The sequence below is a fragment of the Nannospalax galili genome, unplaced genomic scaffold, assembly GCF_000622305.1.
Source record: "Nannospalax galili isolate Female #2095 unplaced genomic scaffold, S.galili_v1.0 scaffold475, whole genome shotgun sequence".
In the NCBI taxonomy this organism is placed as follows: Eukaryota; Metazoa; Chordata; class Mammalia; order Rodentia; family Spalacidae; genus Nannospalax; species Nannospalax galili.
The window spans coordinates 2,393,262-2,407,601 of NW_008339435.1; the positions used below are offsets into that span (position 1 = coordinate 2,393,262).

Below are 14,340 nucleotides of genomic sequence, written 5' to 3' on the forward strand. Positions count from 1 at the left end.
TATTAAAAATTTGCTCCTTAATAACTAGTAGATGTGGAAACCATTACCATTGAAATCTACCTGATGACTTTATATCTGTGCTCAGATGCTAAGGAGCTCAGAAAGTAACCGACTGGGACTAGTAATAATCAGATGTATAGAGGCTAGAAATGCATGTGCAAACATCTTAATGTCAATTGCATTGAAAAAGAATTTTTCTGTATGAAACTGTGTATTTTAATAATGAAATGGAGATCTTTTTAAAGGTTAAAACATCATTTAATTTATGTCTTATAGGGTTTATACTGAGTACAATATTGTATAATTATATTAATTCAACTGTAAACCTAAAAATTTACAGCCAATTTTGAAAATGATGCATCCTACCTCAGGAAACCGTTATTGAATATGTCAATTGTGTTGTAATGATATGCTTCTTCTAAGTATGTTGTTATTAAATAAATAATTTTTAAAAATTAAAAAAAAAACAAAAAAAGAGCATGTTAGAAAAGTGAACATCATCTGTGGATAGCTTTTGTTGTTAGACTTGACACACCTGGATAGAGGGAGCCTCCATTAAACTGGACTTTGGCCATGTCTGTGGGGCATTTTCTTGATTGTTGAGTGATGTAGGAGGGCCCAGTCCACTGTGGGTATTGCCACCCCTGGGTAGATGGTTCTGTTTAATATAAGAAAGGAGATTGAGCATGGGCCAGGGGAGCAAACCAGTAAGCGACATTTTCCCATGGCCTGTACTTCAGCTCCTGCCTCCAGGTTCTCACCCTGAGTTCCTGCCTTGGTCTTACTCATTGATAAACTGTGACCTGGGAGATTAAAGATAAAATAAACCCTTTCTTCCCCAAGTTGGTGTTGGCCAGAGTATTTTTTCACAGCAATTGTTTCGTTTTGTTTTGACACGTGGGGTCTCTGTAGCCTTAGCTATCCTTGATCTCACAGAGATCTACCTGCCTCTGCCTTCCTAACGCTGGGATTAAAGGCATGTGCTACCACACCCTAATATACCCTAATACAATACAAAAGAGCCTGCCCAGGGGTGGCACCACACACAGTGGGCTCGGCCCTCTCACATCGCTTGCTCGGCAATCAAGAAAATACCCGACAGACATGGCCACAGGCTAGTCCAATGGAGGCAGTTCCCCAGTTGAGGCTCCCTCTACCCAGGTGTGTCAAGTTGACTACTAAAGCTATCCAGCAGAAGCAATGATTCTTCCACATTGAAGTGCAGAATGTAAAATGGCATAGCTACTTTGAAAAAGTTTTTCAGTTTTTTTAAAACTTGGATATAAATTTATCGCATGATCTAGTAATTTCATTCCTAAGGAATGAAAACATTCAGTCTACACAAAGACTTATAGGCAAGTATTTATAGTAGCACTATTCATAAATACTCCCAAAGTGGAAACAGCCCAATTAGCTAGTGAATAGATACATAAAATGAGATAGAACCTTACAGTGGAATAAATACTCAGCAATAAAAAGGACTGAAATACTGTACATACATGATCCTCAAATACACAGCCTAAGTAAAAAGAAGATAGACATAAAAGACCAAATTATATGCCTCTTTCTATATAAAATGTTAAAAATCACTAAATCAGTAGAAATAGAAAATAGGTGAGGGTTTGCCTAGGGATGAGGATGAGGATATAGATTAACTGTAAATGCACAAGAGATCTTATTGCAACGAGTGATAGAAATACCTAAAAGTGAATTGTGTTAATGATTGCATAAATGTGTAAATTGTTAAAATCACTGAATTATGTATTTAAATTAATTTTATAGTTTGTAAATTATATCTCAATAAAGTTTTTTAAAAAAGAATCAAAAGACAGTGGTAAGAACTTGAAAATCATCACTACACTGAGATACCATCCACTCCCACCAAAAGGACTAAAGTCAAATACACACACATAGTACCAAAGATTATGGTATTTCAGAGCAATTACAACTTTGTTGGTAGGAATATAAAATCATATGAACATTTTGGAGAATTTTTGTCAGTTTCCTGTGAAGTACTGTTTCAAGTATAACAAAAACATGTCTCCAAAAGACAAGAGTAATCATGGCAGCCAGCCTTAGTCATAATAGATTAAACTTGGAAACATCCCAAATATCCATCAACAGGAAAATGGATAAACAGTTTTTGTATTTTAGTACTGCTCATCAATAAAAAGAAAAAAATTTCTGATGGCATTCAGCAACATGGGAAAGTCTCAGAAACACTCTAAATATAAAAGAATATGTGCTCAATTATCTATTATTCAAGACCTGAAAGCCAGTCAAACTCATCTGAAATGATAGAAATCAGAGACAGAACAAGGGAAGGAGGCTGGAGAGGTGGCTCAGTAGTTAATAGTACTTGCTCCTCTTCCAGAGGACCCTAGTTAATTTCCCAGTACCCACCATAGAACACTCACAGCCACCTCTGACTTAAGCTTTAGGGGATCCAACACTCTTGGCAGGCACTCACATACGGCATGTACCTATGCACCTACACAAGCACGCACATACATACACATAAATTAAAAAAAAACAAAAACCTTTTATAAAAAAGAAAACAAGGAGCCGGGTGTGGTGGTGCAAGCCTTTAATCCCAGAACTTGGGAGGCAGAGGCAGAGGCAGGAAGATCAAGAGTTTATGGTCATCTTTCAGATACATAGTGATCCTGGGCAACATGGCACTCTGTCTCAAAAAAAAAAAAAAAAAAAAAAAAAAAAAAAAAAAAAAAAAAAAAGGGAGGAGATGGGCGTAGGCCAGTGACAGATGGGGTGAATTGAAATAATTCTTTATTCTTTCTTTAAACCTTGTGGATGCCTAGGATCATCAGGGTTGGGGGCAGGTGCCCTTATTCACTGAAACATCTCAGCCTCTGTATTTCCAAATTAAAAAAAAAAAATTGTTTGTCTTGAGACCAGGTCTCCCTTTTAGCCCCAGCTGGCCTGGAATTCACTATGTATACTAGACCGGCCTCTCTCTCACAGAGATTCTCCCGCTTCTGCTTCCCAATTGCTGGGATTAAAGATGTTTACTACCATGCCTTGGCTCTATTTTCATTTTTTTAAAATATTTTTATGCTATATCTTCTTTGTCCATATGTTCTTTGTAATGGTGAAGTTTTGTAGTTTACTTGTGCCCAGTTCTACCTATGACATGTAGCTTTTAAACTAATGCACACAAAATGGAAATGTTGCTCTTAAGAGATTTAGGCAGAACTACTGCTGATTGTCAATAATACAAACATGCAAGTGCAAGCTAATAGTAAAATAAATAAATAAATAAACAACATTCTCAGATTCTCCTGAGGTGTTTCCAGTGGCATCGAGGTAAAATACTGATAAATTATTTAGTTACCTCTTTTTTTGAGGGTGGGGATCTTATTTTTTGACAGGGTCTCCCTGGTCCCAGCCCTCCTGGAAGTCATTATGTAGACCAGGCTGGCCTCAGTCTCGCAAAGATCCACTTGCCTCTGCCTCCTAAGGGCTGGAATCAAAGGCACATGACATCACACCTAGCATTAGTTATCTCCTTTTTAAACATCTGGATTTGCATATGCTTTATTATATACATATTACCATGTATGTATCTATATAATATATAGTATGCATATGTGTATATGTATATATTAGTATATATATATGAATAAATATGTCTTAGGGGTACATATTCAATTGTTTGGGGGGGGTAGCTTTTTGAGACAGGGTCTCCCTATAGCCCCAGCTGGCCTGGAACTCACTATGTAGACCAGACTGGCCTTGAGCTCACAGAGATCCACCTGCCTCTGTCTCCTGAGTACTGGAATTAAAGACATGTGTCTCACACCTGGCTACCTAATCAATTAAAAAATATATTTTATGTGTATGAGTGTATTTTATTTTTTATTTTATGTGTATGAGTATATTGCCTGCATGTATGTAAGTGCACCCATGTCATGCAATGCCATTGGAGGTCAGAAGACAGCATTGGAACTGGAGTTAGGGACAGTTGTGTTAGTTACCATGTAGGTTCTGGGTACCAAACGCAGATCCTCTGCAAGAGCAGCCAGTGTTCTCTGCTGAGCTGTCTCCAACCCATGTTCAGTTTTCTTACTGAATAGGCTACATAACCAAAACATGTTAGAGACATTGCCCTATACTACTAGATTTATCTTTCTGAAATATAACCCTCTCTCTTGCTGTCCATTGTCAGCAAAATAAAACCCAGATTCCATGGTAAAGTATCGAGGACCAGGCTGGCCTCAAATCTCACAGAGATCTGGTGTGTGGGATTAAAAACATGCACCACCACAACCAGCTCTGAAGATGTTTTTAGAATTAAACCATATTCTATATTTTTTCAAAGCGTTTTCATGTAGATTCCTTCAGCAGAGACTTAAATGTTTGGAAGTAGAGAAAGAGGAAGGCAAAAAGCTAAAGGGCTAAAAGAAACAGGGAAAGGGGAGAGAAGTTGTGCTGTTCTTTAGATTAATTTGGTCACCCTTCTTGGAAATATTTTTTTAATTCTGTAAGTTTCTATGGATGGAGATAAGTAGCTATCTTCAATCACCAGTTTGGAGTCAAGAGAAAAATAAGAAACAAGGTACCCGAGGTCAAATGCCGACTGACTAGTGCGTATGGCTTTAGCCCTGCTCTGTAGGGGCTTTCTGATATTTTACCTCTATAGGAGGCAGTCTGTGGCCTCTGTGCTCAACTGTATGCCTTCTCTCCTGAGGCAGACATGGTAGAGGACAGACTAGGGGACAGACTAGAGGACGGTATGTTCCTATATGCAGGTGGCATCCAAAACAGGTGTTCCAAAGTCCCGAGCCTATTGAGTTCATTCTGTAAAGCTCACTGGACAGATAGGACACTCTTCCTTGAGTTAGAAAATGAGGCGCTCAAACTGAAAATGTTTCTCTCATTCTTCTCTGTTTCAGGAATTTAGACTGTTCCTTTTTCTCAGCATAATTATTAGGTGTTCCTTATATAGATAAATAAATAAGGACAGTACATTTATTCTAAGAATATTTAAGAATATTTAAATTCAATATAAGGGCTACAACGAGGTACACATTCTAACTTTGCCTATATGTAATCTGGTGGGGACGCCATGATTGGAACCTTGAACCTTTTTGTTTCTTGCTCAGCAGCCTTTATCACTTTCTTTGTGTACTTTTTGCCTCTCTCAAGACTATTTTCAAGATAGATCATGACTGACTCCCACTGATAATCTACATTGTACTTCTCCTGGAATAAATGTTGAAAAGAAAATATTTTAAATGTAAGATTTTGTAGTTTAAGATTCTGTTTGCTTTCCACCCAGCATCTAAGATCTAGGAACGATTCAGTTTCTTTCTTTTTTTTAAAAAAAATATTTATTTTTATTTTATGTGTATGAGTGTATTTCCTGCATGTGTGTAAGTGCACCCATGTCTTGCAGTGCCCACAGAGGACAGAAGAGGTCGTCAGATCCCCTGGAACTGGAGTTATGGACAGTTGTTAGCCACCATGTGGGTGCTAGAATATGAACCCAGGTCTTCTGCACGAACAACCAGTGCTCTTTTTTAAAAAAATATTTTATTTTTATTTTATGTGTATGAGTGTATTGCCTGCATGTAGGTAAGTGCACCCATGTCATGCAATGCCCGCGAAGGACAGAAGAGGCTGTCGGATCCCCTGGAACTGGAGTTACACACAGTTGTTAGCTGCCATTTGAGTGCTGGGATTAGAACCTGGGTCTTCTGCAAGAACAACCAGTGTTCTTAACCACTGAGCCCTCTCTCCAGCCCCGAATAACCAGTGCTCTTAACCGCTGAGCCATCTCTCTGGCTCCCAGAAAGCTTCAGTTTCTAAAACTTATCCTTTCCTTACTAGTCTTCTGAAATTCAGAATCCAACTATGTCTCTACACCCTTTCTAATGTTTAATCGATATACATATTTATTGTCCATTCAAATAAAATAATTATTGTTTTGGCTTAAGTAGTTATCTTAAAAATGTGACATTAGGATTCCATTCTACTCTCAACCTACCCCATTTTCACATGATGAAAGAAAGATTAAATTATTTACTAAAGGCAGCTTATAAATGTGTTAATGTTGAATTCATTTTGGAGCTTAGAGAATGAAAAATAGAAAATTACCAGTTGAGTAGAACTCTACTATGAGAGAGCAATTGTAATTCATACATTTAAATAAGAAAAATGCCACTTAGAAAGAGAAAAGGAAAAGGATAAATTCATGGGCATTAGAACCAGCCAGCTGCTTGATATGCCAAAAATAGTTTTGCTTTTCTAATCAACTTTTTGGAGAGGGGAGTGCTTCCATTTCTAACACAGGGAAAGATAATGAGATTGGTTAGGTCTTTCCTATCCGCAAAATAAATAAATATATTTCTCTTAGCCTTTGCTCTGATGTCTTCTTCCCCATAGTTCTTACACTGTCTTTTACATGAAGTTTTTACAAAGGTCATCTCTGTTAAGGACTTGCCTCTATTTTAAAACTCTGAGTTTAGCACCCCACCCCCACCCATTTTCAGATTTCTTTTTCTCTTCACTTTTCAGTTTTCTTTTTTTTTTCACTTTTCTTATAGTTACCATTAACCTGATCTTCTACTCTGGTAGATTTTTCATAGTCCTTCCTTATGGTTACATACAGTGTTTGTTAATGTTGATCATGTGTTTTACCTCTTTGCAGCTTTCTCATGCCTATTTGTATTTATCCCTCCACTCCCTACCATGTCAGTGTGTCTATGCTTCTGTTTGTTCCTCACCTTTCTCTATTCACAGCTCAAGTAATCTCATCTGCTGCCATGGCTATATACCCACAGTGTCTGCCAGATGTCTCTCTTCCTATATTTCTTTGTTGAATTTGGGTCCACATGGTCAAGAGCTTCTTAAATAGCACTGTCAGAGTGTTCTTAGACCACACAGATGGAACACCTTTCTGCCTTGATAATTCTCCCAATTGTTTGAGTCATAACTAGCTGTCCTCAACATTTTCTCCTCTATTTCCTTTTTGTTGAAGTTAACTACCAAGTTCTGGGATTCAAGCTTTAAAACAAACAAACAAACAAACAAACAAACAAACAAAAAACCCAATATTTCTTAAGTGGCTACTTGTACTAGACACAGTACAAGATCTTTTTTTCTTTTAAAGACAGAGTCTCACTATACAACCCAGCTGGCCCACTAGAACTCATTGTGTAAACCAGCCTCACACCCACAGAAATCACTTGCCTCTGCCTCTTGAGTGCTATGATTAATAGTGTGTGCCATCATACTCAGCCTAGTATAAGACATTTTTAATGTCTCTTCTGCCTCCTGTGTTCTTCTAAATCTTAACTTTCATGTTTTTATCTACAATAACTTTCTTGTTAGTTATCCAGTAAATATTGATAATGTATTATGATAGTCTTCATTATTAACTTCATTGGATTTACTAGATATATCTATGAAGGTGTTTCCAGAAAGGTTTAACTGGAGAGGGAAGACCATCCGTAATGTAAGCAGCACCAACAATTAAGTGGAATCTCAGAAAGTACAGCACAGCCTACCCAAAATGGTGAGCTTCAGGTTCATTGAGAGACTGTCTTAAAAACTAAAGTGGAGGGCCAACAAGATGGTTCTGCGGGTTCTACTTACCGCCAAACCTGACTACCTGAGTTCAGTCCCTGGAATCTACATGATAAAAGGAGATAACTGACTCGTGCAAGTTGTCCTCTGATCTCTGCATGTGTTCTTTGGCATGCATTTGTGCAAACACACAATGCACACATGCACACACACAAAATGAATGTAATAAAGAATTAAGACGGAGAGCAATAGAGGAAGACACCCAATGTCCTCTTCTGCCCTTCACACTCATATGTACCATACCACCTACATAGAGAATTAAAGATCCAATTCCTTAATACAGCACTCTGGAATTATTGTAGTTGGTACTTGATTGTAAGTCTCATCCCTCTTTGCATACAACTTTTCCTCTATTCTCCCAAATTATCTGTAACTATTAAGAAGGCAAGGCATTCTTACTACCTCAGTGCCCTATGATCTGTCTGGAATGACCTCATTGTATCTAATCTGTCCTTTAGGAACATTGAAATATCTCTAGTTTTGCAAGGCTTTTCGGATAGCTACTTTTATAGTTGATAGTATTCCTCTTGACTCCCTTAAAAGACTATGTTTACCTTCATCTTATCATTTATCTCTTCTTTCTGTCTAGACTTCGAACTCCTTGATGTCAAAAACTATACTGTGTTCTTAACTTTTTTTTAATAAAAAGAAGAGAAGAAAAGGAGGGAGAGAGGAAAAGGGAAAGGAAGAAGGAAATGGATGAATGGACCCACTAGAAAATGTATAAAATTGCTAATTATTTTAGTCTTCTATCATCATTTTGAAAGGGAAAAAATAAACTATTTCTTTATCTGAATTAATCTCCCATACCAAGATAGTTATATGAGTGATAAGGACTTAAAATTACTAAAAGTAATTTAGAAGATAAATTGCCATGTTTGCTTGCTCTCCTAAAGAAGGCCTACACTTAATCTGTTAGTTGCTAATTGCTTTTAAGTGCTAACTAAAATACTAAATCAACCTCCAAGTTCATACTGCAATGTATTTGTGTTGATCTTTTATCTTTATTAAGTATTAATTCATCCTTTGTAGTGAACATTATGATTTTTTCAGATATTCATTAGGCTGTTTCAGCTGATTCTGTCTTCATTTCTCCAGCCTTCTCTAAAGACAAAACATAAATCCAGTTGTGGTATACTTGTAGAAGTCATCCTTACTCAGCACCGTTTGGTTTCTTTGTTGTTTCAAGACAATTCCTAGTAAAGAAAAATACTTTGATAATATTATACTTTGGTAATATTGTATAATTTTTTACAGGTAAAATCCAAAAAATAGCCTACCCGTTTAATAGTTACTTGGTGATAAAACATTATATCTACATAACTGATGACTCGGGGAATCAAAGTGAACTGAAGTATATCTTAATACTTCTTAGTTTTTCTTCAGTTTCCACATATTTCAATAATTTCTCTTTGTATTGGGGTTCTGTAGAGGAAAAAAAATATATATATGTATATGTATATATGTATATGTATATATATATGGCATTTGATAGGGGCTATCTGCAGGCTGAAAGAGACTGAGAATATTGAGAATATGATAGCTGCTGAGTCCAGGAAGCTGGATGTCTCAGCTGTTCCAGTATGGTACTGAAAGCCTGGAAAATTCATGGGAAACCACTGGTCTTCAGTTCACATTGAAAGGCCAAGAAGCTGGGTTCTCATGCTGGTGAAGGATTGTGGCAGCAGTGGAGATAGATACTTATCACTCAGAAGGAAAGGCAGGCTGGCAAGCAGTGCTGATTATTTCTTGGACCCTTTCTGTCAGTAGAAGGTGCCTCACACAGAGGGAGATGTGGAGAGCTCTTCTCCCCTCAGTTAATCCTTCCTGGAAATGTCCTCACAGATCTACCCAGAGACATGTCTTTTAGTTGGTTCCAAATTCCCATCAAGTTGACAACCAAGATTACCTATTATACTCTAGTTTTCTCTTTTTTCCACCTCATACAGTTCAACTGTGTTCTTTAATGGAAAACCGTACAAACTCACCAAACTTGGAAACTACCAACCAATATGTGTGCAAAAAAATGTGCTCTAAGTTGGACTCGGTAGGTTATTTTAAAACAATTTTTAAAAAACAGAGCACAAATTGGGGAGAGAGTAGATCTGGGAGGAGTTAGGGGAGGACTATATAAAACCCAAGTCTGGGTTCTCCTTTGAGAAATAGGTCAGAATATAATAATACATGATTGTATATAAAAGTGAAAAATTTGACAAGCGGCTGCTGCCTGGATGGACTTCCGGGCAAGTGTGTTTCATGTCCGCTTTAACCAAATATCTTAAATAAATGAAGTATATTCAATGATTTATTATATAACCAACTTACATTATATGCATGTATGTAATTCTCAGAGAATTAATAAAATATATTTTCTAAAAGACAAAATCTAAAAAAAAAATCCTGGAGAAAAGGGATCGATTAATTCAGAGGTTTTTCAAGAGGTTAATAACCTGTTTTTTATTCTGAATGCAGAATAGAATTTTTAAAATATTTTATCTTTATTATTTTTTTAATTTTAGGTGTACTTGTGTCATGCACTGCCCACAGAGGTCAGAGGGTGTCAGATCCCAGGAACTGAAATTACAGACAGTTGTTAGCTGCCATGTGGGTATTGGGAAATGGGTCCAGGTCTTCTGTAAGAGCAGCCTGTGCTCTTAACCAGTGAGCCATCTCTCCAGACCCCAGAATTAAAATTTTATTGCAACAAAATCATTATAACTTGTCAGTTTATTACAATGAAATTTTTATTTACAAAGTGGACATAACTGATGCTCAGTGTATAAAATTAGTGTCCTTTCATATATTCTAAGTCTGTTTTCTACCCAACATATTTTGTTCATGTGTGTTTCAGCATAGCATAGGCACTCCAAAAGAATTGACAACAAAGGGACAGGACATTATAATGTACAACTCTGGAGTTTTAGAAAAAAAGTTCCTTCTTGCTCAAATCCTGTATGTAACTAACAGCATTACAAATACCTGCTAGGAACATTCCTGCTAGTTTAATCTCTGCCTTTCTATTAACATGGTTCTTCAGGAATATTAATTAGCTCAAGGAATGCATATTAGAAGGAAGAGTTTTGTTTTTTGACAGAATCACTTTATGTTAGGTCAGAATTTTTTTTTAAATCAATAACATGATAACAGTACTGTAAAATATTTGTTACTTCTAATGCAGATTACACAGAATCACATTACACAAGACACCATGGTAATTAAGTCTGTTCTTTCAAATGCTCAGCTCATGTTACTATAAGGGATAACAGGTCCTTAGGTTTTAAACAGATCTGGGTTTCCCACTTGAAATGGCAAAAATCCAAGTCTGGGTTCTCCTTTGAGAAATAGGTCAGAATATAATAATACATGATTGTATATAAAAGTGAAAAATTTGACAAGCGGCTGCTGCCTGGATGGACTTCCGGGCAAGTGTGTTTCATGTCCGCTTTAACCAAATATCTTAAATAAATGAAGTATATTCAATGATTTATTATATAATTGATTTTTTTTCTGTCTTTTTGAGACAGGGTCTACATGTAGTCCCAGCTGCCCTGGAACTCACTATATAGACCAGGCTGGCCTCAAACACAAAGATCCGCCTGCCTCTGCCTCCCAAGTACTGGGATTAAAGGCGTGCGCCACCACACCTGGCAATAATTGATATTTTATAGCTTGTAATTCAGATGAATTCTTTATAGTTCAGTTGTCAGTTTTTGTTCTAGGATGCTAAATACCTGGTGAGATACACCTTGACTAATGAAAAAGCCATCCACATTTAAATTTTGTTCATTCTTTGAAAAGTGATTCCCTTAGCTTTGTAACTCTCAAGCGTTAGTTTAATAAAATAGATAACTCACTCACTGATTAATTCTTTTCTTTATTTACAGAGCTTCCTTATGGCTGGGAGAAAATAGAGGACCCTCAGTATGGGACATACTATGTTGAGTAAGTTTGATACCTCAGTTAGTAGACTCCCAAATGTTTTCCTTTCCTGAACAGGTCTAGGAGATGCTAGATACAACCCTCTATGTTTCTGTGACCTGATCTGCTGCAGTTTTTTAACTAGGGGAAGGAGCACTTCCTGTACTGACTTTGAGTGTCACAGACGCTGGCTTTGGCTTTCTAAATCTAGAACTTAGGTGGGAAAGCCCAGAGTAGTGGCACACACCTGTATTCCCAGCTACTGTAGGGGGAGGATAAGGCAGAAGGGTGGGTAGGAGTTCAAGGCCTGCCTACACAAGATAGCAAGACTCATTTCAAAAGAAAGAAGAGGAAGAAGCAGAGAAAGAGGGAGAAGGAAGAAGGAGGGCAGGAAAGAAGAAAAGAAAGGAAGTTGTGTAGAGGACTAATACAAGATAGTATCCTTGCCACTGCATCCTTTAAAGAGAAAGGTAGTGCATGGCACATTGTGAAACGAGGGCATTGGACATGGATAGATGGACTCTTGTGGTCACTTCCAGCACTACAAGTATATTATTCTAAAAGCAATTAAAGGACATGAAGGTCCTTATAATATACTAATCCAAAGTTTTGAGGTACACAATTAAAGATGTGTTCTAGTTTAAGGAGTTGGGGAAAGTATAGTAGTTTTTTGGAGGGTATGTGGAAGTTGCTGCTAATGCAGCTGTTATGGTTAAATGTTAAGTCTAAACATATTTGAGAGAGGAGTACCAAACAGCTGCTGTTACCAGAGGCATTCAACCACCTTCACTTCTGTGCTTTCTTTTCCTTTAACCAAATTGTTACAATGGAATTTCTTTCTTTCCAGATTATACAGATAGGATTTTAACCTCCCGGGCCTGTGCCAGGAATGTTTGTACCAGAAATTTTATTGTTTACCCAGAAATTTAATCTAAACCTACTGCCTTCTTTTCAAAAACAAAATCATACTATTACCTAGAAATATAGCAAATACAAGAATGTTCTTGTTTCATGATGAATTTTTCAGAAGTAGCTGTCATTGATCAATGTTATTTCCTAGTAATTATCTCATAGGAAAGTATCTCTGACTCTTGTTGCGATTTTAATATGTAGGTCCCTGTGGTTAAAGAGAGGTCTGGAATGACTTTCTAAAATCCAGTGAGTAGCCTAAGAAACAACTCAGTTAGATTCACCTGTAGGTATATAACTTTCCAGTTCCAGTGTTTTGCTTCCTTTGAGAATTTCTACTAATTTTGTTTCTATTCTATGTTTTTTTAATTATTTATTTAATAACCACATACTTAGAAGAAGCATTTCATTACATCAGCATTGATATATTCAATAACAATTTTCTGAGCTAGGCTGCCTCGTTTACAAAATTGACTGTAGATTTTTAGGTTTATAGTGGAATTATTACAGTTACACAATATTGTACTCAGTATAAACCCTATAAAATATAAAATTAAATGAGGTTTTAAGCTTTAAAAAGATCTCCATTTCATTATTAAAATACACAGTTTCATACAGAAAAATTCATTTTTAATACAATTGACAATTCTACTAGCAGATAGATGTTTGCACAAGCGTTTCTAATCTCTATATATCTGATTATTGCTAGTCACAGTCGGTTACTTTCTGAGCTCATTGGCATCTGAGCATGGATATAAAGTCATCAGGTAGATTTTAATGGAAAATATTTATCACATCTACTAATTACTAAGGAAAACATTTTTATGCTTTGAAGAATTATTTTTTTAATCATTATACTTTAAAAATTTTTTAATAACTGCATGATTAGAAGCTTTTCACTACAGCTTTAACATATTCAGTAACACACTCCAGAGCAACAGTACATCTCTTTCACAAGTGGGTGCAAGTTTCTCGGTTTACAGTTGAATTAATATAGTTATATATTATCGAACTCAGTATAAGGCCTGTAAGACATAAAATTGGATGAGTTTTTAACCTTTAAAAAAGATCTCCATTTCATTTTAGAATATATTGTTCTTGCAGACAGACTCCTTGTTTTTGCTACTAACACTGAGATGTTGGAGCTTGCATCTCTAACTATATGTATCTGATTATTACTAGTCATAATCCGTTGTACTTGGATCCTTGGCGCCTGTATATGTATATAAAGTCATTGGGCAGATTTCAATGTTATTGTTTATCACCTCTATTAATTAGCATGGCATATATTTCCAACTTCCTCCTCAAATATAATACATTTTTAAAAACTTTGTTGATTTTTCTATGTGTGTGTATCACACAGAACATCCAAAACCATCTCATTGGACTATATACCCACTTCCCAGATACCACCCTCCCATAGCCTCCCTCCCCACACTAGAGCTCTTATACTCTGATATCCCTGATACTGTCTGCTGTGTTGTCGGCACCCCCAGCCATTCCCCACTACTTGCCCTTCTGATGAATCTAGTCAGCCTATCTAGAGGTCTTTGTTTTAGTAGGGTCACCTGTTCCTCATCTAGCAGTAATCAGTTGTCAATATTCCTTTAGATAATATTGGGGTCTGCTGTTCATTTTCCCAGTTAGTAATTACTATCTGGGAGTCCCTTGGGCCACCCTGGCCAAAAACTCAGAAGAAGGTATTGCCTGTCTGGCATTGTTGCTTGTTATGTAGCCTTTAGCTATGCATATGGACTCTTAAAGAATTATATTGGCCTCTTTAATCTTTGGTTGTACTTTCCTTTTGGGCGTTGAAGGCCATATAGTTGGTCCAGATAAACCAATTTATTTTTAGTCTTAAGGTCATTTGAGTATCTGTTCCTCAGGGGTCACATGGGCTTGGGA

At 36.7% G+C, this 14,340-nt stretch overlaps 1 protein-coding gene across 3 annotated transcripts in view; it reads left to right on the plus strand.

The window, feature by feature from the left end:
- Nucleotides 1–14,340, plus strand: part of Magi3 (membrane associated guanylate kinase, WW and PDZ domain containing 3) — a 271,037-nt gene that overhangs the window by 183,185 nt on the left and 73,512 nt on the right. For all 3 annotated transcript variants that reach the window (XM_029563987.1, XM_017798421.2, XM_017798420.2), the window contains exon 7: nt 11,493–11,550. In XM_029563987.1, the coding sequence (XP_029419847.1) occupies nt 11,493–11,550 (58 nt within the window). The remainder of the gene's footprint in view (nt 1–11,492; nt 11,551–14,340) is intronic.